Source organism: Clarias gariepinus, chromosome 21, assembly GCF_024256425.1.
Source record: "Clarias gariepinus isolate MV-2021 ecotype Netherlands chromosome 21, CGAR_prim_01v2, whole genome shotgun sequence".
Taxonomy (NCBI): Eukaryota; Metazoa; Chordata; class Actinopteri; order Siluriformes; family Clariidae; genus Clarias; species Clarias gariepinus.
In genome coordinates this window covers 23,142,131-23,169,452 of record NC_071120.1, presented here as the reverse complement: position 1 = coordinate 23,169,452, position 27,322 = coordinate 23,142,131, and the positions used below count along the sequence as shown (strand labels likewise).

The window sequence follows — 27,322 nt, the reverse complement described above, 5'->3', positions numbered from 1 at the left end:
AGTTAGATCAGTGCAGCCGCTATTTCACCCAGATGGTGTGCTCGCTTCACTGATCACGTAACAGAAAAAAAGAGATGTGCTTGGTTCTTTATGGACGTGTTGTGTTTTGTTGTGAAATGCAGCTTTTCGTTGTTGAGTTTTGAAAAACCTTTGTCAGTTCAAAGTTTCCAAAAGAAGAATATGTAACGGCTTTTGAATAAAAAAAAAATGAAAAAAAAGCTTTGTTATGGAGAAGTTTGTGAGTCTAAAGAAAATTATTTGTCAAAATGAGTAAAAAATCCAAAACTGGCATTTACCGTGTAAATTTTTGGATTTTACCGTATTTAAAGATTAGACCACATAACAACTACCAGAACCAGAAAGATATTTATTACCTAGTACGTTTGCACATACAAAGAATTTGTTTTGTTGACAGAAGCTTTGAGAGACGCAACACACAACACGAAAAAAAAAAATTACAAGTAAAGATGTGGGGTATTATTAAATAAATATCAGTGGTGTTTCACAGTATTGCACCTACTGCACGTATTCATTTTGCCCATATTATTTATAACACCGTGGGGAGAACTTTCAACTGTTCATGAGCAGTGTTAGGGGATGTCACTTTTTAAAGTAACTAATTACATTACAAAATTACTGTCAATAAAAAGTAATCAGTTACATTACAGCGTCACTTTCTGACAAATGTAACTAGTTAGCGAGTCAAACCGCATAGGTGAGATAGGGGTATACCAGTAGGAATAACAGAGGTGGAACGGGTTATCAGGGGCGGGGCTTGTAGGATAACTTTCACACACACACACACAATAACGGAATGACTGCTGTCTGGCTCACGGATTACAGAAATTGTCTGAAAAACGGATTACATTTTTGAAAATATAACTAAATAACTGAGTACTTAAATGGCGGACCTAACACTTTGGAATACTCGTTACTTTGGATTTCTTAAAAAAAGTAATCCAAAGTAAACTTTGTAACGCGTTATACCCAACACTATTCATTAAAAAAAAAAAGATTTTGTGCCTGGCTGTCCTGGTGTTTGGTGCTTGGTAGCGCCAACCAATTGGAAAAGGTTCAAAGAAAAGATGGATATATACAGTTCTTGAAAGGTGGGCAGCAGAGCACCGATAATCCTTTCAGCAATCCGAACCATCCTTTGTAGTCTTCTGATGTCTGATTTTGTAGCCGAGCCAAACCAGATCGTTATTGAAGTGCACAGGACAGATTCAATGACCGCCAAGTGGAACTGTCTGAGCTGCTCCAGAGGTGATTCTACGGTCTGGTGGAGACGTACTGTAGGCAAATTTTACATGGGTATCGCTAACCCGCATTCATCACCATTATCTTAAAAATAATAAATATGTTTTTCAGGATTCAGGGGCCCCCTTCTGGCCTGGGGCCCCAACTAATTTCCTGCCTAACCTGCAGCACCTCTTTCAATAACCTACAGTTTCTTGTATAACTGACACTATTAAATAAAGAATTTTGAACCATACAGACAATTTATGAAACCAAATATTGACCTCGCTAGTAGGGATGTTTCATTTGCAAGATTTGAATGAGAACGAACTAATTTTTAGTTCACCTTAAAGAGGGGGAGGAAAGAAAAAGCCTGTTTAATGTGGCGTAATGATTTTTCCACTGCAATTAAACCTTCTTCCTGTCGGCGGAGGAACTTTCCTCCATATGTGTTAGACAGATGTGATGTAGAGAAATAATTAACAGGAATATTAAAAGCAGCATGTGATCTTGCTATAACGGTGAGACCTGGGACTGGTTAAAATCCAAAGTGAAAGTCTTTGAACAGAAAGGAAAAGAAAATAGCATAATATAATTCACATAACGTAAATATATATATATATATATATATATATATATATATATATATATATATATATATATACTTATAGTACATAAATGAATGAATGCTTGTTATACATACTTGTGTTAACTAAAGGAATAAAAGCAGAAATAAATGATTTGTGCTTGCAAAATGGCATTTGGTGTAAAATGGGCTTAATGTGTAAACCTGATGTACTTTAATGGTGCCTGTTTTGAATGTTTAATGGAAAAGTGTTTTTTCCCCTCTTTTGTTGCTCATCCTTATGCCTTCTAAGACATTTTTCTAGCCTCTAAGTGCCCACCATGATAGTACTGCTACCTAAACCAGATTATTACCTAGGCTTGGGTCTTCTTTTACTCTTTGACTCTATGTGGATTGAGGGCACAGTCAGTAGTTTAGATACCGGTGCCTCAAACAGTTAATGGGGTAATATTTAATCATACTGTATATTCTCTGTGAAATTTACCCTTCCAGTGGAAGTCAAAGTCAAACTGCTGCTGCTGGAGCTCCCCAGCGACCGTCTAAAACACACTCCTGCCTTTTTCGACGGCTGCTCCAGCCAAAACACCAATCCTTACTGACACCACTAATAATCCAGAAGCACCCCTGGGGAGTGTGAATGCTCCATTCCTTCACAGGTTAATTTGATTTAGACATCAGGGGAAAAATTTGTTTTAAATGAAGTATACTAAGTGAAGTGAAATGTACTAGAGTGAAGTAAGGACAAGGTGGAGATGATTTATCATATTATTTAGAAAATCTCTTAGAAATCTTTTTAGATTAGCTAATCAGCTAGCTTTAACAGCAAGTAGTGTGTGCTCCTATAAGAAATTTTACCATGGTGTAGGTACAATGATTAGGGTGACCATTCGTCCAGATTTCGTCCTGACAGTCCGGTTTTCCAGCCCTCGGCCACGATCGTTGCAAAGCCTATATGAATGAATGCAACTGGACAAATTAGTGTGTACTGTACTGCTGAAATAGCTTTTACAGTATATGCCGATAAGAGATACCTCCTTCAACCCTAAATGGTGTTCAGAACACCAATTTGCCAGTAGAAGTAGCAAAGACGAATGCTATGCTTTCTACAAGCTTTGCCACACTGACGTTGATGTGAGTTCTATAGGTAGAGATGCATTGGAGTGGCACGCAGCTACAGGATGACACAACAATAATGCCACCTCTGCTGGACACTCCGCTTTCCTCAGCATTGTACCAATGTTTTAGCCCCACACTTATACTTTTACATTTACATCTAATCACTTTAAAGAAAACTATATTTTTCTATAGCTACTGATCCTTTAAACAAGGGTTCAACTAAGCTTTCCAATAGTTCTTGGATATTTCCCTTTTAAAAAGGAATTCAAGAGGAGATCAACCTGTGCCACTCGACTTCTCCAGTGATAAGACTTTTGAAGCCTGTGGATTAAATGGATGAATAACATGGTTTCCTTACTGCTATTGTCTAATTTTGGGGGGAGACTTTAACCATATACAGTAATTCCCCAACATATGAACAAGATCCATTTCGAGAGCTTGTTCATAGGTCCAATTTGTTCATAAGTCCAACAAACATTGTCCAGATACTAGGACACTAGTACTTATACAGTACAGTACAGTATATACTGTATATGAGCAATGTCTGCCATCTTTTCACCTCCCCCTATTCTCTAAATTATTTTTACTTTTTTAAACTTCGTCCTTATTTCGGGACAAAAGATGACACCTGCACCATGGTATATTAAACCATGGTATTTTTGGCAGCACAATAGTATTTATTTGCTGACAGGCTAAAGTACATGTACCACATTATAGTACTTTTTTCTACTATGGTACATACTTTGATACATTGGTTCCATAATGTAATACATTGGTCCATTATGCATTCTAGTTTAGTTCTATGCCAGAATACTGTCAAAAATATGTCATATATTTGTGCTAAGCACAAATTAGCTTGTATTATCTTGGAATGTTGTGTTAAATCAAGATTATGAACTTTTAATCAGTTTATGTACCATAATGGTAATATTCACAGTATGGTTGTATGTATGTAACATTAATTAAATACCATTGTGTATGTTGAAACTTATACTATTACATACGATAATATGGTACTGCATACATCTAATATAGTACAGTATGTACAAACCTGATGCACTTTGGTATGTGAAAATGAATAAGCACCAAAGTACCTACAGTATCTTGTTCTTGCTAAAGTACAATGATACATGCCATAGTACTACCAAGTACACTAAAATCCCTGCCACTCCAAAAAGCCCTATGGTGCCTACAATAAATAATGTTCTTAAAAAACTTACTTCAATAATAATTATTATTATGATAATACTATGGTATATTGTTGTATGTAATTTAGTTAACAAGAGTTCAATGGTACCATAATACAAAATATGGCTTAACATTATTTTAGACATTTTGTCCAGTTAGCACATTAGCTAACTTTTCTGCTTGATGATGTAAGAACATCAGAAATTTTTGTCAGGTTAGTTAAATAACTAGTTTTAATGAATCCATTTTATTTTGTTTGTTAGCTTGTGTTTCTTATTGTTTAACCTAAAAACTATCTTAAAATCAGCTCAGGCTAGCTCATCTTGGCTAGAAAGATGACCTTAAGGTTCTGTCAGGTTAGCTTATGTTAGCTAATTGTTTTGTTTTGTTACAGATGATTTTCTCTGTCATGTTAGATATGTAGCAAGATTAAATGGCTATGAATAATAATAATAATAATAATAATAATTATTATTATTATTATGTATTATAATATAAATAATATATCTAAACAAATCCTTTCAGAAATTCCATGTAAACATATGATAGCTAAATGTATTACAATATAAGTGGAAAACCTTGTCGAATTGGTTTGTATTATATAAACAGCAAAGAATCATTTCTTAAAATAAAAAAAATACTTTAAAATCCTCATTATAATGTATACATTTGTGAATGCCTAAGCTGTAGCAGTTGGCAATGTATTGCTGAGTATATCTGAGGTCAAGGCCGAGACGGACAGGAAGTTAAAGCACAGAATAAATATATTTATGTATGCTGCGTTCATTTCCCTTTTCCTTGACAGCCGAAGGAGTGGAGGCAGAATTGTGTGTGTGTGTGTGTGTGTGTGTGTGTCTTTGCACCGGGTTTCTTTTAAACAGAACTTCTGTGATTACATGAAGGTTCCCAGGAGAAAGTCTTCTTCTTTTTCCTTACTCAGCCTGCTGAGAACATAGTGCTTTAAAAGCACAGAGAATGTGTGGACGTGAAAGAGATTTAATCTGTCATTCTATCCACTCCGTAGCCTCTCGTTAAGATCCTTTAATGTTAAAATAGTCTGTGGTGGATTAGCTTTTTTACTGGTTGTGCATTTTACCAAGCACTTGCAGAATTTTACACAATGTTGAAAACGTTAAAAGTGTTCTACTTTGTATTTATAGAATTGTGTGCATACCTTTATCTTTTGTCATTTTTTGTCACTACTGTTGAGAGTGAGGTTTACTAATACTGTGTACTTCTTCTGTTTTGTTTGGCAGGATTCTGACTACCGTTGGGGCAGATTTCGATTTGCGGACGCTCAGGGCAGTACGAGTTCTACGGCCGCTTAAGCTGGTGTCTGGAATTCCCAGTAAGTTACTGGACATGAAGTTGTTCCATCCAGTATGTTTAAGGATAAAGTTATATTTCCACAATTCCAAAGTATCCACACTGGGTTTGCACAGTGGCCTATTGGATAGCACAGTGGCCCTGCACCTCCAGAGTTGAGGGTTCAATTCCTGCTTTAAGTCTGTGTGCATAGAGTATGCATGTATGGATACTGGGTATGCTTGGTGGGTTTTCTTTTAGGTACACTGGTTTCCTCCCCCTGTTCAAAGACATGCAGATTAGGCGAATTGGCATTCCTAAATTGTCTGTAGTGTGTTTGGGTGCAGTTTTGTCCTATTACCACATGTCATGGTAAGGCATTCCCACATCAGAAACAGCTAGAAAGTGGTGTAACACACAGAGACAACAGCTATCCAATCCCTTAGGCTTGCATGATTTGCAATTATGCTTGTAACTAATTTGGGAGTGTGAGGCCCCACCCTAGGCACCACCCCAGGCCTAAAGAGCATGGACTGTCTGCTCTTTCCAGACTCCCACCTAAAAGTGGATGTATGACCTAGGAATCAAACTTGTGATCTCCGGATCATAGTGGCAGATTGCGACACTCAAGAGCCCCATAGTAACTTACAGTATAGTTGTCACTTTTGAGGATTTATTTTTTACCTCAGTAATAGATCTATACACATTTATATGACAGGTTCAGATGAAAAGATAGCAAAGTTTTCTGGCCTTAATTAACGAAATTTGATTCACCAAATAAACGTTCTCAGGAATCATCTAATCCAGTCATTTCTACATGTATTTGTCGATTTGTCACATTGTTCATCATTCTCATAAAAATGAGTCAGATGTCACTTACTTTCTGCTGTGGCTCCATGTAATGTGATACATAGAACATGCCTGCTTACCTGCTGCTTCCTAGTGCAAACATGATTTATCTTCTTGCTCCCTGATTAAATTTTATTAGCAGAGATAATTTGCGGCATTTTTTTTTACATCATAATTGCTAAGATCTTTTCTCTCTTTGTCTCTCAGGTCTTCAGGTGGTTCTGAAGTCCATCATGAAAGCCATGGTGCCTCTGCTGCAGATCGGCCTGCTTCTGTTCTTTGCCATCCTCATGTTTGCCATCATTGGCCTGGACTTCTACATGGGCAAGTTCCACCGTGCTTGCTTCAGAGATGACACCAGTACGTACTGTACATCGTTTCTCCAGTTTATCGCGAGTTAACTCATACTGTGCTTCTTTAATTCCACTTATACTTGAAGGATTGCCTGGAAAACATGATATGATAGCACACTTCCTCAGCCTCTCCTTATAGCATTTGGCATTTTTTTCTATTTAAACGTTATTCTTGGAACTTTTAATAAACGTCTAAAAAAATCCAACAGTGTAAGGGAATAACTTTGTAGTAATAATTATTGTGGTTTGAAAATGAAGTTCCATTTTGCAAGTTAGTTGATTAAACATTGTTCCTTTAACATTATTTAAACGGTTCATGATTGTTATTTGCAAAGAAAAGCTGTCTTGTGGGCTTTCACATAGAACATTCCACCAGAAGAACAACCTCATGAACTTTTTATAGTGCTATTGTATATATATGTTTTTGCTTCCTTAATGGAAATGTTTAAACATTCTGATAAAGCTTCAATTCCAAGCCTTTCTTAAGAAGAAACCCCTGTTGTAGGCTCAAACGTACACCATGAGATAACATTATGACCACTGCCAGTTGACCTGAACAGCATTGATCACCAGCAAACTGGTGACAGGATCATCATCAGGATCACCAAAGGCTAGCCTGTCCGGTCCAAACCCCCATAAAAGCCAATGTAGCACACATCACCAAAAAAAATCAATGCTGGCCATGATAGAATGGCACAAGAACACCCAGTATATCATAGCCTGACATTTATGGGCCCAGCAGGCAAAGAGTCTAAGGCTGCCGACCCCGCTTCCAAACTCCACAGATCCCAATCCAACTGAGCGTACATGGCCTGCTCTGTACAAAAAATTTTATCTATAGAGCCCCCCCACCCCCCTAAACTCACAGCACCCAAAAGATCTGCTGCCAACGCCCGAGAGGTGTGGAGTTCCAAGAACCCAGGTCATACAAGGGAACCCCAAATCATAGGTGGTTTCAACGTTAATGGATTTAATTTTATGGCTGATCAGTTTTTGGGCAAACTGTCATCTATAGTACATCTGTCCAAAACATTAACAGAAAATATGTCAAATATGATGTTAGGATTTGTTTGGAAAAGTGCTGCTGTGCCCTTCACTGACTGTTGTGTGGCGCCTGTTTTCTCAGATGAGCAGGTGGCCGAGTTCCCCTGTGGACTGGATTATCCAGCGCGCACATGTGAAAACGGCACCACCTGTCGAGAGTACTGGCCCGGCCCCAACTTTGGCATCACCAACTTTGACAACATCCTCTTCGCCGTGCTCACCGTCTTCCAATGCATCACCATGGAGGGCTGGGTGGAAATCCTTTACAATGTGAGTCTAACTCTGTATTTCTTTTATTTGTTGATATATTCAGACATGAAGTGAAATAACACCAGTTGATCTGATTTTATCTGAATCGAATGGCTGCTTATCTAATGGCATAATAATCAATGAAAGAACTTGGAATGTAATGCTAGTTATACTGTAGGTTTAGTAGCAAGCTCAGTTGGCTGGAGTTCATGATTCATTTATGGTTACAAGGGTAAACTAAAGCCATACTGTAAAGTAAGAAATAAAACAACAGGAGGAGTGCTCTTGACAATCCCGAGGTGGTTCGAGGCTCACAGCAATTATTCCCGTGAAACATTCAGTGAGTGGAACGCTCGCAGGAAAAAAACAGTCTGGTTTGATCACAAAAGACGATGCACAACTTCCACATTACCAAAACTTGGCTGGAAGTTATTGCTACAGTACATTCACATACAGTCTTGCTTTTTACATGTTTGGACCATTAAGCAGTTCTTTGGAGGCTAGCATTTTAAACATAAAGCAGGCAGTCTGATCATGGCTCTAACATACTGAAAAAAACTTGATGGCCCAAGTGAAACACTGGGATAAGTGCATTAGTGTATCAGGGGCTCATTTAGAGAACTAAAGCTAGTTGTTACTCCCATAACTGTGTTGTCATTCTGCACAATCAAAAGTCCCAGTTTGACTTGAACGACGCTCGTAATACAAAAAACAAATACAGCTTGTTACTGTGAAATCATGATAGCGTAAAATCTCAAAGCTTCCCAAATGGTTTGTGTCATTTAACTCCTTCTCCAAATGTGCCGTTTCAGTGTCTATGTAAATGAGCTACCGCTGAGCCACGCCCTATAAGAAAACAGCAGAGCTGAGCAACAGGATGGGGAGGGTATGTTCCTATATAAGGTTACAATAGGGGAAAAAATCTAATTGGTTTGTTTTAGTCGTTTTTAAAGAAAAAGCTTTACCTTTGACTGATAGTACTGTAGAGACTCTTTCCAGAATAAATTGATTAATATAAACTTGGGGTTTGCATTAAACCTGGCACTTCGGTTAAACTATACAGCATCTGACTAATGAAATTCCTGAATTTAACAGCACTCATTTTATAACATTTTGCTTTAGATACAGTACACTCATCTATTCTGTAGTGATAAACTTCACATTTACCTGCTACAGTACACAGAGACCCAGATGCTATGATTCCCTGCGTCTGCGCTGCATCAATGGCTTTCTGTGTACTTTCTCAGAACACTGCTGAATCATTGTTTACCCACTGGGAGCTTAATAGCATTATCAGTCCTGCTCCTTTTGCGCATGATCTCGGCTGGTGGTGGTCTGGCGATGATTGATTTTAAGTTCGTAACACCCCTCCCCTAATCCAGCAGAACAAGGAAGTCTATAAAATTTGCATGGACTCTACAATGGTTTTTTTCTGGTATTGTTTTTTTTTATAGGCACAGTTCCAAAGGTTCCAAATAATAATCATGCCCAAAGATATTTGATCACGTCTCCTAATGAGAGTCACCACACGTGCCAAAGTGGTCAATAAAACAAATCTGACCACAAGCAGAGTTGTAAAGAAAGCTTGAATTTCATGAGACTCAGTCTCCCTGGATTTTGCTTTGGCAGTCTGGAGAGTGGCGTACGCCAATAGGGAACATAATACGGTTATGTTAAGCCTCTTTTCCGTCAGAGATGTCAGACATCGCTTCTTGTTTGTTGTTTAAATCCTGGATAAGGTTATTACAGCATCAAGGTTTCACTGTTATTCACGGTGTAGGACGGTTACCTCGCAGTTGACGTTTTTAAGCCACCAATTAAAGCACATTTAATTTTATAAAGGCTGGAGTACTGATAAACATTCTGCTGCTTCAGGGTAATTCCTCTATTTCCAGGTATTTTTACATTGCAAAGATGAATCAGAAAAGGGTAAAGGGTAAAGTGTGAAAGAGGCAAGACAACACATTTTTCACACATCCATGCACATGTCTATACAGTAGTTACTCGTAGAATCTTGTAGAAATTATCATAGAATACATACTGTAACAGGTATCAAGCACACAAAAAGGAATCTTTGCTGTTCATAAATTGAAAATTCGAACCAGCTACCTATTTTTGGTTATGCAGAGCTGCCTTTCTTTACACAAACTTCCTTTAAAATATGATGTTTCAAATTACACCGATCTGATCTAATATTAACACCACAAAACATTAACACTTGTAAACTGGTGACGGGATCATGGGCACATGAAGCTTACCCATGTCTGCAGGAACCAAAGGCCATCTTCTCCAGTCTGAACCTATAGTAAAGCCTAAGCAACACAAAAAGGTGAAAAATGTTGGCCATGAAATTAAGGCACCAGAACACCAAAATGCACTATGACTGCAGACCTCCATGCAAGGGGCCTTGAAAGTGAGGACCCATTTACAGTACCTGGGCTCCAAAGTCTCCAGATCCCAATCTGATCCATCACCCAGGGAACAAACAAATCCAATCCATGGGGCGCCCAACTCGCAATCCACAGCACCCAAAGGACCCACTGCCAACGTTCCCCAGAGGGTGCTTTGTAATGTTATGGCTGATCTGTTGATTATCAACAAACTTTTGAATGGACTGGACCCCAGGGTGCTCTCCTTCAACCAACTGACATCACGTCTAAAAGGGTGGCCTCCCAGGAACTCCTAAATATGTGGAAATGACTTGGAGTGAGGTGAGGGCTGTACAGGGGATATGGCAGTAAGTCCTAGCCGAGTTCCTATAATGTAAAAATGGCGTTGGCGGAATTGTTTACTTATGATTGTGTACTGTTCCCGCAGACAGACACATCATGAGTATGATGATGTATGATCAGTCGTTCCACTCGCTAAATGTTGACGGGAACGACTGCAGTGGGCTCCGAGTGACCTTAGCCTGGATCGTCAAACAGACTCATCACCGTACTGGGCTTGAAGCCTTTTATAAGTGTCAGTCGGTTTTATGCCCTAATTCACAAATCATAGTTTGACTTGAATGCACGTTTGTTGTTGCTCATTCTAATCAAAGTTTGGCATGTTATGTATTTTGAGGTGGTTTTCCACTCAACACCGTACTTATGGGTGATGGCTTTGTCCCCTGATGTCTCTAATCAACACAGCGCAATCACAAGTGAGTTGCGTCCTTTTGGTCTGTTAATACTAAGATCCTGTGAAGGATCCGTGATATTTTTAGACTATATTATCATCCCATGCATATTTGAATAACCCTGGAGCAGCCCCAAAGCCACAGAACATGCCTCTCTTTTAGGAGTCACATCCCTAATGTATGAGAGGCGAAGTAGCTCCCAAAGTGCCGGTGATGTCACTTGAAAATATTTGTCACGCTTTGACAAGGCTGAAGATTTACATCCCGAGGTCACCAAACTATTTTTGGATGACGCCAAAGCAGCCAGTGTTTCTCAAATCAGGGGAAGGCGTGGTGGTTCTGATTCATGGTCCTAAAGAGTTGAGGTTTAGCTGCATCGGGGTGTCATGAATAATCACTAGTTCTACCGCCTTAATTACACGGCGCTGCTCCTTCCTCCCATCCGTGCCAAAAATATCATGATTAATCACATTGTCATCAGAGGCTATTACTGCAGAATTTAGTTCAACTCTGCAGGAGGGTCATCTCCGAATGCTCCGTAATCCATCATGCCAAGCCTGTGTATCATGTGTGAATGTGTATGGTGTGTGTATGTGTGTGTATGTGAGTAAACAGGCATAAGGTCTTCAGCAGGTGTCGAGAGGTCTGATGCACGGTGCATCAGATGGACATTTGGGACTGGGAAGGGGAACAAAGTGGCTTTCTCGCTTCCTGCCATTAATACCCCTTCACTCATCTCCTCCTTCACTTCATCCATCATTCCCAGATTACAGCTGCTAATGGGTTACGAAATGAAAGATGAGCTCAGGGTAGAGATGTGCAAACCCTTGCCAGGAAGCCTTATCTGTTGTCATTTACACAACATCCATATGGTCACATGATGCCCCGTCTCACGTTAGGATATTATATCATCCGCCCAGGTGTCTTCTGCATGTAGAGTTATTCCTGTTGACAGGAAGTTAGCGCACCCCAGGAGTAAAATAGAATGAAAACATGTACCTTGGGTTTTCCTAAAATGTAATAACAGTGCTGAAATAAATACATGCATAAATTTGTCACAGAGACGAATTTAAAGCAGATAGAAAAGAAATCAACTTCTAAAAGAAAAAAGTTACGTATCTTTATTTAATTGGTTCACAAAATAGTGAAAAATGAAATCTAAACTTTAATGGTCTGGTAGAAATGCTTACGCCGGAGATTCTTTTGGTTTTTGTAACTAATTACTATAAGAAAAAAAAATACAAGTTGTTTTCCTGTTTTTTGGTTTTATAATAAAAAACAGCTGTGTTTGTCAACAAACCTAACTGATAGTACTGGAACCATTAAGGACTAAACATCCTCTAACTACCTTGTTTACTGAGTCCTAAATTAAATGAGGACAAAACAAGCAATCTAATTCTTGTTGTCTGATGGTATTGCTACTGTAGGAATTACCTTATCAATGTACCCAATCCAGTAGTCGTTATTCTTCTTTTGTCTTTTACAAAAAATCAACTCATTATTTTTGATACCTTGCATTTTTTTTTGGTCAGAACGTTTTGTGCAGCATGGTGGTGTAGAGGTAGGCAGCATGGCCTGGCACCTCCAGGGTCGAGGGTTCGATTCCTGTCTCTGGTCTGTGTGCATGGAGTTTGCATGTTCTCCCCGTGCTTGGTGGGTTTCCTCCAGGTACTCCGGTTTCCTTGCACAATTTAAAGGTTATTTGGCGTGCTTGTGTGCCTTGTTACTGTATTAATTGGCACCCAGTCCAGGCTGTATCCTACCTCGTGGGATAGGAACCCTAAGCAGGAAAAGCAGTATGAGTGAATTGTTCACTTTCTTGGGAATTTCTACACATTAATGTAATTTTTATTTAGTGACAAGTACAATGTACAATCAATATGTCAAAAATATGATCTCATCAACCCTGCAAAAGTTACTGAGATCACATTTCTATCCATTCCGTTGTATGATATGAAAGTTTAATAAAGCACTTGACCTGTATCTATATGGTTTCATGCCTTGTTCTGCCGCGACACGATAATGCGAGTTATTCTCTGTGCATTTTCTCACTCCTGGGATTTGTTCTGTAATATTTCAAGGTAATGTACATCTCCGATTACAGTATGATGCACATTTATTCTAACCTATACTCTGTGTATAAGTTTCCTCAGGACAGACCATGTGGGTATTTATACAAAAAAAGCACAGTTTGTTCCATCTTCTCTCCTGCTGCCTGTTCTCTTATAACCAACCTGTTTAATCAAGAGTTGTGATGCATACATTTCATAACAGGAACACAGAATATTAAAATCTCAGACTGGAGAAAATAGGTCATAGGCAGGCATTGAGCAGGATTGCTAGTTTTGACTAAACAAGGAGCCATATGTGCATTTTAAAAGACACTTTAAAATGGATTAATTGATTTTCTTTTTTTTTCTTTTTTTTACAGATTCAATAGAGGCCTAAGTTCACTGACCTCCCCTTTTCTTATCTGTCACTTTAACTTATGGACATTTTCGCCAATAAATATTCCATCAAACTTCCCATCATCAATATCTTCACTCATTTACAGAGACCTCATGAATAATTTATTCTCACTTACTCACTCACTCATCGTCTATACTGCTTTATGCTGTATTCAGGGTCGCAGGGAGCCTGGAGCCTATCCCAGGAGACTTAGGGAACGAGGCGGGGTACACTCAGAATAGGGTGCCAATCCATCGCAGTTAATTTATTCTGTTATTTGAGATAAAGATGAAGGTACATATTCAGGGGATGGAGTGAGGGCTTGATTAAGTTACGCTACTTTATTATTCGTCATTTTGTATATTTCTATATGTAGACAACAGCACAAGCATCGGGAAATCATGACCAAAATCAAATCAAGTTTTTGTCATTCTTCAGTTATTCCAGACTTCTATCTAGAGACTCGTGCTATGTGGCATTTGATCTCCCTCTTTCCCTCTCTCTCTCTGTCTCTCTCTCTAATTAGATCCACTTGGTGTGTTGTCCTAGCTAAAAAACAGAAAAACTTGCAGGCTTTCACTGGAGGATTATACACTTCTCTTAAATTCCATGTTTCTTTCTTTTAATTAGTGCGTGCAGACTTAGCTAGTGAAATGTAACCTCTCTGGATTATTCAGATCAAAGGATACAAATCGTAAGCAAGCGAACGACATTTCCGTTCTGAAGCAATTTAAGTATTTTAAATTCAAACCTTTGTCTGAAAGGAATGTCTTTTCTGATCTTGGATAGAGAATCAAAGATGTAAATAAAAGGAAGACAGGAGGGTGGGTGGATACAAGGAAGGAAGGATGTTAGGACAAAAGAAGGGATGGATGAAAAAAAGGAAAAAAGAAAGGGTAGTTGGGGAAAGTGAAGAAGGAACGATGAAAAAAATTAAGTAAGGAAGGATGTGAGTCAGGAAAGAAGTTTGGAGGATAGAAAGGAAGTAAGAAATGGAGGATGAAAGGAAGGAAGGTTGGATGAAAATATGAAATAAAGGATGAATGAAAGAATGGAAGGAAGGAAAAAAAAGATTGTGGCAGGAAAGAAGGATTGAAGAAAGGAAAGGAGGATGAGGTTAGATGAAGGAAAGGATGGAATAAAAGAAAGGAATGAAGGAAGGAAAGGATGATAAAGGTAACGAAGGAAGGAAGGATGCCAGCATGATAGGAAGGATGAAACTAAAGATGTTTGGATAAAAGAATTAATTTCTTAAAAGGAATTAAAAGGTTTGGAGAAAGGAAGGTTGGATGAAGGAAAGGATAGAATACAGGATGCAATGAAGGAAGGAAGCAGGGTTAGATGAAAGAAAGGAAAGAAGGAAGGAAAGGTGGATAAATGGTTTCGATGAAACTAATAAGGAAGAAAAGAAGGAAGGATGGAGAAAAGTAAGTAAGTAAGTAAGTTAGGACAAAGGAAGAAGAAGGAAGGAGGAAGTATTAAAGAAAGGATGCAATGAAGGAAATATGAAAGTAAGTAAGGATAGTTAAAGGAAAGGAAGGAAAGGAATGAACGATGGACGAAAGAAAAGATAGAAAGGAAATGAAGCATGGCAGCACAGAAGGAAAGATTAAAGGATTAAAGAAAGAAAAGAAATATGCAAAGAAGAATTAAACAAACAAAACATAAAGAATGAACAAGAAAATAAATAATCAAACTAATAAGTTTAGTTGTAAATTAATGTCATTAATTACAACATCTTTACAGAGAAACATTTGCAACACTACCAGTATTTAAAAAAAATTATAGAAACAGCAAATTTCTCAAAATCACAAAAAGAAACCAGTAATATTATTAAAAGAGAAAAATAACATGTTTTAATCTTTTTTTAGTGTGTATTTAGGCAGCCTGGAACACATTTTGCAGTGTTTTTACCTAAACAGGCGTGCCTTTGTTAGTTTTTCTCTTTGTTTAATAGAGAAGTCAAGTAAGGCAGTATTCATGGATTTTATAATCTCACACTGAGTTCCTTAGTAATATTAAAATACTTCAGTGTACTGTAAATATTAAACAGGCTACAACATGAAGAGTTAACAGAGCCGGTGCTGTGTGACGCAGGTCTGGTTCAGACTCTACGCTGATGGATGAGGGGCTCGGTGGTGTAGCGTGACGAATAGTGCTGGCAGGCTGCATTGCTGCTCCGATTGCTGTATTGACCAGTTTCTCGTTAAACATTTAAAAATTGTCCCTCAGGGAGACGGGGTGGATCAATTTGTCCCATATCGCTATGATTTCAGTTCGTGTTGCTGAACGCAAGATCAAATCACTTTTCTAGTCTTGGGCACGGAACTTGAATGATATGCTTCGACTGAATTTCTTATTGCTGAAGGGGATGAGATCCGATCATGTTAGAGTTTGTTTGCAAGGCAAGAACTAGATCTCTTAATACTAATAATGATAGTAATAGATTGACGGTAGAATTAATTTAGACTTTCTGTGTCTCATTATTGTGGAGCGCTCAGTAACTGCACAGATGTGTTTCCTCCGGACTTTACGGCCTGCCAGAACCGCCGACGTTACATTGCAAAGTATTTAGGACATCACAGCACGGATTCTTCTCCCACGGATACTTTTTCCAACAAGGCAACAATAAAATCCAGCTGATTTCCAGAAACAAGTTATATTATAGTTATCATCTATCTTCTGTTTATCTGTCATATACTGGAGGTCTGTCTTTCATATAAATCAGTTGTCACTGGTGTGCAGTTTGTGACTTGCCCTGTTTTGCCCTCTATAAAAAGTCTTATTCGGACTCAAATAAAAAATGTTCATCCTTCATATTTTCCCCTTGGGAGTGCAAGGAATGCTGTCAAGTCACACACACACATGCACATGTTTATACTAATAAGTTCATGCTCTTTGCTCTTTCAAACAGGCCAAGAAAATTCCCCCAACCCTTCCCTGTTTAACCCCCATTTGGCTCACCAGCCAATTCCCACCCAGCAACTAGATCTTCTCTATCATATAGTATGCTAGCAAAAGTCAAGACTGGAATCTGCTTAATGTGCTTCGTTTTTCGATCAAAGCCACACAAACATTTTTAAATTGCTGCTCCTGGTGCATCACAAGGCAGTGTAACACCCTCACTGGAATGTCTTATCCCTTTCCATGCTTTTCCACATGCATGAACATACAGACTATAGAAAGGTTTTGTTTAAAGCCGGACATTAATGAACATCACAACACGTAGGACAGTGACTGAGTGACAAAACAATGGTACTTCAGGCTCCTAAATGGTGAAACAATAAAGCATTATCAGATTTTTGTAAATTCCAAACCTATAATAAGGGTTAGCTCAGTGGTTAAGGCATTGGGCTATGGTTCGGAAGGTCCCAGGTTCAAACCCAATGACCACCAAATTGGGCCTTATGGAGGCTTAAGCAAGGCCCTTAAACCTCAATTGCTCAGATGTATACTCACTTACTCTCACTCATCTTCTATACCACTTCTCAATCACACACTATGGGCAATTTGGGAACGCCAATTAGCCTAACCTGCATAACGTATCTTTGGACTGTGGGAGGAAACCCACCAAGCACGGGGAGAACATGCACTCGGGGAGAACTCCATGCACTCAGAGACGGGAATCAAGCCTGTGCGGGAATCGAACCTGGACCCTGGAGATGCAAGGCGACAGTGCTAACCACTACACTACGCTTAGGTATAATGAGATGAAAATCGCAAACCGTGCTGGATAAGGGCATCTGCCAAATGCCTAAATGTACCATGCGGAATTCCCGGCGTCAATGCCCAAACCCCAGCCACTGGATGCAGTGCCGGTCCGAAGCTCGGATAAAATGGGAGGGTTGCGTCAGGAAGGGCATCCAGCAGAATCCGAATTGGCAAACTGCTGTGCGGATCGGATAAAAAATATATATATATTATTTTCTGCAATGAGATTGCTACACAATAATCAATGTTTAATACGAAGTCCATATTTTTCAAAACCTGCTGGTCTGGTTAGGAATAGAGTCAAAAAGACGTCTACATATGTCTAGAGTGGTGTCACTCAACCAATCCATGCATGCTTGATCGCTTCCTGCAGATCATGAATGGGTTGTTTTTTGACTTTTATTGCCTTGTCCACCCTTGTCTAACAGTTTACTATTGGATTTAAGTCCGGATTTGACCCAGGCCATGGCTCCAGAAGCTAAATCCCATTGTCACATTTTCCCATTTGTCAGATTTTCGCTAGTTTTTCAGTTAATTCGCACAACTCCAGCCAGATAAACTCGAACTGATTAGTGAAATTACCTTTTTGTGCCCAGGCCTATGTTGGCTTAACACTTTTGTCCACCACTGTATTTACTTAGCTGTGCTGGATGTGTGCTTTGTGTGTGCTCTGTAATTTCTTCACACTGTTTCTGTTTTTTAATATCTGCTAACTTGCATTTGAGCCATGTTTTCGAACAGGACTGTAATAACAGTCCTTAAAAGCAAATCATACTGTACAATGTAGCTGGGAGAAAATGTCATGCCTTTATAAGAGAACAGCCGGTTCCATGAGGTTAACATATGTATATTATGTTAAAAAAACTGAAGGAGATTTACAATTACCTCCCTCGTACTGTAGGTACACCTCTGACATTTTATTCACCTGTAGTCACTAAATCACAGAAGAGAAAGCAGCTCTAACCTGAGCTACTCCTGATAACAAAGAAAGCAAATCTTTTTTCTCCCCCCGGCTGTAGCCCAGATCTCATCTGTAAGTGTTGCTGCACGAGCTGCTCCTGCAGGTCTCCAGGGTCCTTGATGAATAACGATGGGATGTGAAAGAGCAGGGAGGAGGTCTAATGGTGGATGAATGCTGCAGAATATCAGCCAGACCTTACCACTCGTGCACATAATTTGCTTACGCCTGTACACTAGAACCTTGGTTCGGTATTAAGACCGCTCCTTTTTTTGTTCCCCTTTTCGTTTTCTTGCATGTATTCCAGTTTTCATTGCTGAAGAAAATGAGACATAGCTTTCGATGGCACTCGGGTACTTCTGCATGCATTCCAATGTCGCCTTTGAGATATAAGATTTAATAAAGCCTAGACAAGCAACATAATAATGATAACATTTCTTTCTTATACTTTTTTAGGTCCTGCAAAGGCTTAAGCTGTAAAGGAAATTTGTGTGTTGCCACTGTGTTATTTTTTTTTCATAGCTCCAGACTTGTTCTGGCCCTTATTTTTTATTTAATGACAAAATAATCTCCTTGAGTGAGCTGGAAATTTCACTCAAGCATTATCAAGCTGAAGCTTAGTGCAGTTCTGAAGCTCATGCATTAGCTATTCAATAAGGGCTCTATCTAGTAATCAATGTTATGGGAGATAATTGCAACAAATGGAACAGAGATGATGAGTGGAATTACACTGAAGCACATGGCTTAAATGATGTACAGTACGGGTAGGGTCATAGATTTAACGGCACTATAGACCGCCGTATTGGTAAAACTAAAAAAAAATAAAAAAATCTATAATTATGTCTGGATAGTAGAGTGACTCAGTCATTAAGAAGCTTGCAGGAGCAGCGGGAGGTTGGTTTTGATTATTTAAAGAAGACATTTCTTCAGTGCTTTAATTCAGGCATCGATTTTTTTGCGAGCATGAACTCGGATGTACTGTAGACAAATGCACAGTGAGAAAGAAGGAATGGAGGGGGATGATGAAGGCAGAAAGAATGAGATGGAGCGTACATGAACCGCACGAGGTCAGAGAGCGGCGGGCCCGTGTCTGTAGATGTATTATCACCTGTTCTTCTTTTTCTTCTTTTTATATATTTTCTTAGTGCTTGTGTTCTCATATAACGTGATGAGTAAATAAATGTAAAAGTAAATGTAAAATTTCGAGTTAATAATTTTTTTTTCTATTTAATAATTATTAATGCCCATTAAAAAAGAGAAAACTTCTAACCCAAGACAAATAAATGTAACAGCATGATGTAATTTATATATATATATATATATATATATATATATGTATATATATATATATATTTTTTTTTTTTTATCTACAGTTTGCCAAAAAAAAAGAAATATCCTGGCAAAAAAATGTATACAAATTTAATATTTTAAAATTAGATTTCGGATTAGAAATAGATTTTTCCATTTTTTTATTTTTTTTTCGGAAATATAACATTTGAAATAAGGAAACATTGTGAAGCAGTGGTAGCTCAGTGTGTTAAGGATCTAATCAGAAGGTTATCAGCTCAAGTCCCTGGGCCCTTGAGCAAGCAGCTGTTCCTGCACTGTGACCCTACAGTATGCGAAGAATGATGAATTTCACTGTGCATATATAATGTACAGTATATGTGATGAATAAAGGCTTGGCTTAATTCAGCTTAACCTAAAATAACTTAAAGATTTTAAATGAAAGCGATTATACATTCCATTATACCATCATACATTCCCTCACATTTGTAAAACACAATTCGACTGAACTTTTCCACGTTGACCTTAGAATGAGCATTATTAATGTAAATCCTTGTTTAAGTCATTGATTGGGTAGGGATTAGCATGTTGCGCGGTTCACACATTCTCTTCCTGTCGTTACGTACTCGGCTAATTTGGCACTTGGGAGCGTCTGAGCTGAGGTCTGCTCATTTCTCAGCACTTCTCCGAGTTCCATAATCCCCCAGGGAGCAGCCGAGCAGGAGCCCAAAGCCCCGAAGAGATCAGCGAAAGAGCAGTTACGAGGGTCAGCACTGCTAAAACCTCTTCTCATTTCCTGTATCCATTAGATCTGTGGATTGAGTTTGAGGTGAAAGATGTTCTTGTGCTTCTGCTGACCTGGGTGGGTTTGAGGGTTAGTATGGATTTTACACTATGCGCAGAAACAGGATTTCGCTTTGCTGTCACTTTCTTTTATCTTTTGTTTAGATTGGAAATCTCGGATGTGTCTGGGATGAAAATGTGCAAAGTAGTTTTTCAAAGCCTATATCACAGTATATTGAATTGTCACTCGTGTTAATATAATGCAGTTTTCTGCAGATCTAGAAAACAATTAACAATAAATTAGTGTCGAGCAGCTTGACATAAACCACATTTATTTGTACATGTTAATTATTGCTGCATGATAGTGTAATAAAAAGAAACACTACCACTAGGCATGTAAATATTTTATTCTAAATATTTACAAATGTCCAGGAAGCATCAACCATCAGAGTAATGGAAATGAATTTTACGATTTCTTGTATATTTACTGTTGATATAGTGTATCTACGTCGGCCTCCCAGGAACTCGTTTAATGGCCCAAAATTGTGGAAATGGCTTAGAGCGAGATCTGTACTCCTAGCCAAGTTCCTGCAATGTGCAATGATTGTGTGTACAGTTCCCACAGACAGATGTGTTGGTGACAAGTTACAGTATCTGTTGATTTTCAAGGATCAGGCTTTTGACTCATGGAATGTTCACAATGTTCACTTTTGCATCATTCCAATGTTTTACTGCCGCAAAGAGTCTCATCACCGAATGCTTGAAGTCGGCTATAAATGGCAGTAGGGTTCATGTCATCATTCTAGGTTTGACTCGAACACTCTTCATCTATTAATACAATCATGCATACTTCATGAATCAGTAAACAAAGGATAAAAACATAATTAGTCACTGATTGCATATAATTATCGCAATACAAATAAAAGAAAACATAACTGGGTACTGATTGCATACATACATGTACAGTAATTAGTATCTTACAAATTTCTACCATATACTAACATTCTCACAAAATTGTAACCTTTATTATGTCTGGTCCGCACAGTAGTTCATTGTTTACAATTAAATCTGATGGAACCAGTGGGAGAACATGTATCAAGGTCTGTTTTATCCTCTGAGTCACACAGCTCAAAAGACCTTGACTTGAAGACGGGCCGCAACATAGTTTCAGACTGCCGTCTGTTTCCCACTTGAGCAGTCTAAAAACACAAGTCAGTTTAAAAGGTGTGAATAGATTCCGCAATTAGATGAATGCATTTATTAAATAGGCTAATAACAATTGTAAATAATCAAAACAAAAGCATGGCATTTTTTTCCCATACCATGCCGATCCTTTAACAATCACAATGTATTTACTCACTCATCTTCTATACCGCCTTAACCTATATTCAGAGTCGATGGGACCTGGAGCCTATCCCAGGAGGCTTAGGGCACGAGGCAGGGTACACCCTGGACAGGGTGCCAATCCATCGCAGGACACACACATACTGTACACACACACACACACACACACACACACTACAGTCAATTTGGGACTGGCAATTAGCCTAACCTGCATATCTTTGGACTGTGGGAGGAAACCGGAGTTCCTGGAGGGAACCCACCCAGCACGGGGAGAACATGCAAACTTCATGCACACAGATACGGGAATCGAGCCTAGCCGGGAATCGAACCTCAATGTATTCATTATTGGAAAATGTCAAACTTTTCATTTATTTATAGTTACATTAATGTTATGACAGTTAATGTCATGGAATATCCTCAAAACTTTCTTAATTCCAGCAATTACTTGGAGGCTAAAGACTGTTAATCCCTGACAACCAACTTCAGCTTTAGTGCTAAAACTAGAGACATAAAAAAAAAGTTAAATAGGGGCCTCTGAGTGCCGCAGTGGTAAAGCACTCGCCCTATCATCCGGAGATCGCAAGTTCGATTCCCGGGTGATGCTGTAACTCTGCAGAGAGAGCTGATTGGCTGAGCTCTCTCAGAGGGGAGGGACAAGTTGTACTATGTGCTCGCACATTAATCACGGCTCTACAGCCAATCAGGGGTGTCTGTGAGCTCACACGGAGGGAGCAGATAGCGCTGTCCTCCTAGTGTGTTACGCCGCCCCAGCGGTGCGAGAGCGAGATTCGAAAAGATGCGGTCAGCTGGCTGGCATCACGTGTTTCAGAGAAAAAACGTGATAGTCTTTAGCCTCCCGATAGTCTCCCGACTGACTGGTAGTATTAGCCTTAATGTGGGAGCCCCCTAGTGACGGGGAGGAATTGGACACAACTAAATTAGGGAGAAAATCAGGGGAAAATAAATGTATTCTTGCAGAATAACTTCCCCATATCTATGATTATACACGTTTTATAAAAACCCAAAAGGATTACGTGAAACTAAACCTGTAAATTGAATTATGGCCAGCTCAATGATTGGATCTGCACTAATAGAGAACTAATCAACACTTTTGGACCAATTAGAATTTAGAATTATTTTCTTATTAGAATTTATTATTAGCATTATTCATTTTTGGTGTGTTTGGTGAAATGGAAAGCATTCATTTAAATGGGACAGCGAGGACGGAGTAAAGTCCAAGGAGCAAGACTTCAGATTATTAACGAGATTCAGTGAACAGTCAAGAATCCTTTATAGTGGCGTGATGATGAGAAGAGACAACATGCTGCTCTGGATTTCCCGGTTATGAGCGATGCCGAAAATCTTTCCATCACTAACCCAGTTCATTCTTTCCATTCTGCCTTGAATAAATTTATTTGGTGTATAGACGTATGTCAGGTATTCAGGTATGCTTTGTATAAAGCTATTTTTTTTAACACAGATTTACCCAGCATGCATTATTTATTTATTGTGTATAATTTCTTATGAACTCATCAGCATTACTGTATTTATGATTCTTTGACTTCAAATCAGTTCTATAAGAATCTGCGACAACGTTTTTTTTTTTTTTCAAGTAAGTTAAATGCATGGATTTTTTGGGGAAAAAGGTAATATATTTGCAAAGTTTTAACATATAGAAATATTTCTATATGTCTATTTTATATTCATAAAAAAACACACAGAAACACAATCTCTTTATTGTTACTACAGTATGTTTAGATTCAGGTTTAAAAGGAGCGACTTTGGCTCTGACTGGTTCATGTGCCAGATATGCAATATGATAAAAAAACAATTTAAACCTTATGTGACAAAAGGGGGATGGGAAAGGTGAGGTGGTCTGGTTGCCATAGAAACAGGAGGGTTAATGGAAGAAGGGGAGGATGTTAAAACAACAAAACACATTTAGTTCATAGCTGCTGATTCAGCGGAGAATTAGCCCAGTAGCACAAATGTGAGTTTGCAGTATTGTGAATTACGTATCGTTTATTTGTGTTAATTAGTGGATATGTGATGAAATGATTATAGCGCTTAGGCACAGGCTTGTTTTTGGGGATGTTCTGCTCACTGCTGAGATTATAAAGAGATTCCTGGCTGAGCTGTCTCTCAAAAAGAAGAGACTGAGCTCTAAAACAATTAACCTAGCCTAATCTTTTAGAAAATTACTTCTGCAGAAGAAAATAGCTCCTTTAAAATCATTTTTCTCTGATTCTTATTCATCCCTTATTGAACCATGGCTAACGTTAAAACGACGGGAGATTGATTGCCGCTAAGTGATTATATGTTAAAACATTTGTTTTCTCTCTGGTGCAGGCCAACGATGCCTCAGGGAACATCTGGAACTGGCTGTACTTCATCCCCCTCATCATCATCGGTTCCTTCTTCATGCTTAACCTGGTTCTGGGAGTGCTGTCAGGGTGAGAACTCACATCACATCACATCACATCACATCACTATATTTAATATTCTCGCTTTGTGTAGTGCCATGTACTGCATATCTGCTTGGGATTTAAATATACAAGACTTTAATCATTCATTCATCATCATCAATATTTGTATGGTAGATATAATATACAGTACAGCATGCAGTATAAAAGGCCCATGGTTATGCTGTGGCCACAAGATGGCTGGTAAACATGTTCTTAGAAAATAATGATGCGTTCAGCACCAGGAAAAGTCAAAGAAAGTGCCGTTCAACCTAAACTTCCTTAGATGCCTCAGCCTGGTCCAAAAAGGTCATGAGTTTGGAAGAGTTCTGATTGACCCTATTCCAGAGTGATGGATATCATGCATAGTGTCCACTGTACAAGCCTCTGGAGAGTGTTATGATCTTTGCTTCAGTTGGTCAGGTCTAGGCTCAGCAATATTATGTGGCAATAAAAATGAAGTCCGCTGACGACCTGAATTTATTGAATGACCAGGTTATCACATCTATGAAGTTTTTCTTCCTTAATGGCACGAGTATATTCCAGAACTCACATTGTATGCGGGAATTAAAGCTTAAGAAAAAAATATTAGTGTATTAGATCCAGCATGATGTATAACTATGATGCAATACCATCACATTAATATAAAAGAACGTAACATAGAATGACAGAAATGAACAGTACTTTAAATCTGCTCTTGTTAAAATGCAAAATCGGACAAAGTGATGATATAACCGGACGTTTCGGCTTTACTCTGTCCTCTCGATAAAGTACGCAGATGGTGTGAACATTACTGTACATGCTGCTTAACCAGTGGTAACAGTGTGAGGTTTAGAGAAGGTGTCTAATGAGATTTTTTAATACCTCGGCAGTGCTGAATTCTTAACTCGAATTGGTCGGATGGTGTCGATTCAGCTTCTAATTCAGCGGCTCTGACTTTAGTTCTAGCTATAATCACATAACAGTTTATAGTCGTGCACTTATTTTCATACATTGTAAGAGTTGCACTGCACACACTCTGTATGAGCTAAGCATAATAATTAACAGATTTACTTTTTTTATAATTGTATAAATGCATAATTATTTAAGTCACACAAGCCGTTTTATAACATCAATTATGATCATACAGTACATGGGTCAAAAGCATGACATGGCATTGATTTCAAAATAAAATAAAATAATTTGTTTTGCAAATCATGGTGCGAAAATGAAGGGACACTCTGTTATAAGACTTTGTGTCGAGTCAGATGACATCAGGCTGTGCTGGATGATTTCTTGTGTAATTTGTATTGTTTCGCATGCTGCACGTCCTAGATTAGCTTTTCCATTATAGCACTAAAATGGCATGAAGCCATAACGTACATTGAAATGTAAAAATGAAAGCTCTATTAACCTGTAGCCTGCACATGTACAGTGCATTTGTGCTATTAAGTGCTGGAAGGGAGCAGTGTGTGTGACAATGTGATTAGGCAGCGGTGTTATGCCAAGGCAATGTTACTCACAATTAGATTTGTCTTCCATCAGTAGTGATGTGGCCTAAAGGCCCAGACAGATGCGATACCTCCTCTTCTCCCTCTCTCTCTCTCACTCTCTCTCTCACACACACACACACACACACACACTGTGACTCTTTCCATCTTTCAATCTGTTTCTTACAAACACATACACACGCACACACACACATACACACACATACACATACACACACACTGGCTTAATGGAGGATGTCTCGATGAGTGCTCTGTGGTGCTGCTGCTACCAGAGAGAGTTAAATTTATGAGTTCTCGGAAAGCAAATCACATTTTCATCCCTCCTTCACCAAACAGCTCGTCCACTCCACACCACTGCAATACTTTGGCATCCTATACTCTTTCTTCCTTCTTTTCTTTCTTTCTGTTTTCTGACTTTCTTTCACGCTTATTTCCTTACAGTACATGTTGGATTGGTTCCATTTGTTCTTTTACATCTATCTTGATCTTTCTTTCTTTCTTTCTTTTTTATTCAAATTGTTTATTTGTTTAAATAACTTTTTGTTTCATTTTATCTGTACTCCATTTTGACTTTTTAAAACTTTATTTATATATCTTTCTTTCTTTCTTTCTTTAGTTTTTTTTACATTAAGGTTATTTCATATTTTTATGAAAAAAATCTTGACTTTTTTATTTATATTTTCCGCTTTCTTTCTTTCTTTTTCTCTTTTTCTTTCTTTCTTTCTTTCTTTCTTTCTTTCTTTCTTTCTCTTGTTTTTCATTAGGTTTATTTAATATTTTTTCTACCACATCTTGGCTTTTATTTTATATTTTTCTTTTTCCTTTCTTTCTTTCTTTCTTTCTTTCTTTCTTTCTTTTTCTTTCTTATCTTCTTTCTTTCTTTCTTTCTTTCTCTTTCTTTCTTTCTTTCTCTTGTTTTTCATTAGGTTTATTTAATATTTTTTCTACCACATCTTGGCTTTTATTTTATATTTTTCTTTTTCCTTTCTTTCTTTCTTTCTTTCTTTCGGTCTTTTTCTTTCTTTTCTTCTGTCTTTCTTTCTCTTTCATTCTTCCTTTTTTTTCTTTCTTTCATTAGTTATTTTATCATTTTCCCACCACATTTAAAATGACTTTTTTGACTTTTTTGTTTATGTTTTTCTTTTTCTTTCTTTTCTTCTTTCTTTCTTTCGTTCCATCATTGTATCATAGTCCTACCCACAACTTTTTGTTAGTTTTTACTTTCTTTCTTTCTTTTTTCTTTCTTTCTTTTTCACTCTTTCTTTTTTTCCTTCTTTCTTTCATTAGTTATTTTATCATTTTTCCACCACATTTAAAATGACTTTTTTGACTTTTTTGTTTATGTTTTTCTCTTTCTTTCTTTCTTTCTTTCTTTGCTTGTGTGTTTGGTAAAATTTATTACTATACATACATTTTTATATTTCATTCTTCCTTTCTTTTTTGCATATACATTTTTGCTGTTAAATTCTTTACAATTGTCTTTACATTTCGTTCTGTCTCTCCTTTCATTAACCTTTTGTTTCTATCTTTTATCCATGGATATTGTTGTGTTATGATGAAGGCTCGGTCCCTCATTCCCTCCCTCTGTCTCTCAGGTGGAGGTGTGAAGCTCCCAGGCCGATGGGCAGAGGGGAGTTGTTAAGACCTCTGAGAGTTCCTGATCACTTTCTTCCTGCACACTAAAACTCAAACTCTTGCTTAATGCTAAATGAATTCCCTGTATTTTTTTTTTTCGTTTTCCCTTATTCTCTTTCTGTTTGTCCTTCAACTCAGGTTAACATCCTCTCTG

The 27,322-nt window shown here is 38.1% G+C and overlaps 1 protein-coding gene across 3 annotated transcripts in view; it reads left to right on the top strand.

The window, feature by feature from the left end:
• Positions 1–27,322, top strand: part of cacna1ba (calcium channel, voltage-dependent, N type, alpha 1B subunit, a) — a 156,151-nt gene that overhangs the window by 51,552 nt on the left and 77,277 nt on the right. For all 3 annotated transcript variants that reach the window (XM_053481035.1, XM_053481036.1, XM_053481034.1), the window contains exons 4-7: positions 5,386–5,477; positions 6,491–6,643; positions 7,763–7,950; positions 23,931–24,034. In XM_053481035.1, the coding sequence (XP_053337010.1) occupies positions 5,386–5,477; positions 6,491–6,643; positions 7,763–7,950; positions 23,931–24,034 (537 nt within the window). The remainder of the gene's footprint in view (positions 1–5,385; positions 5,478–6,490; positions 6,644–7,762; positions 7,951–23,930; positions 24,035–27,322) is intronic.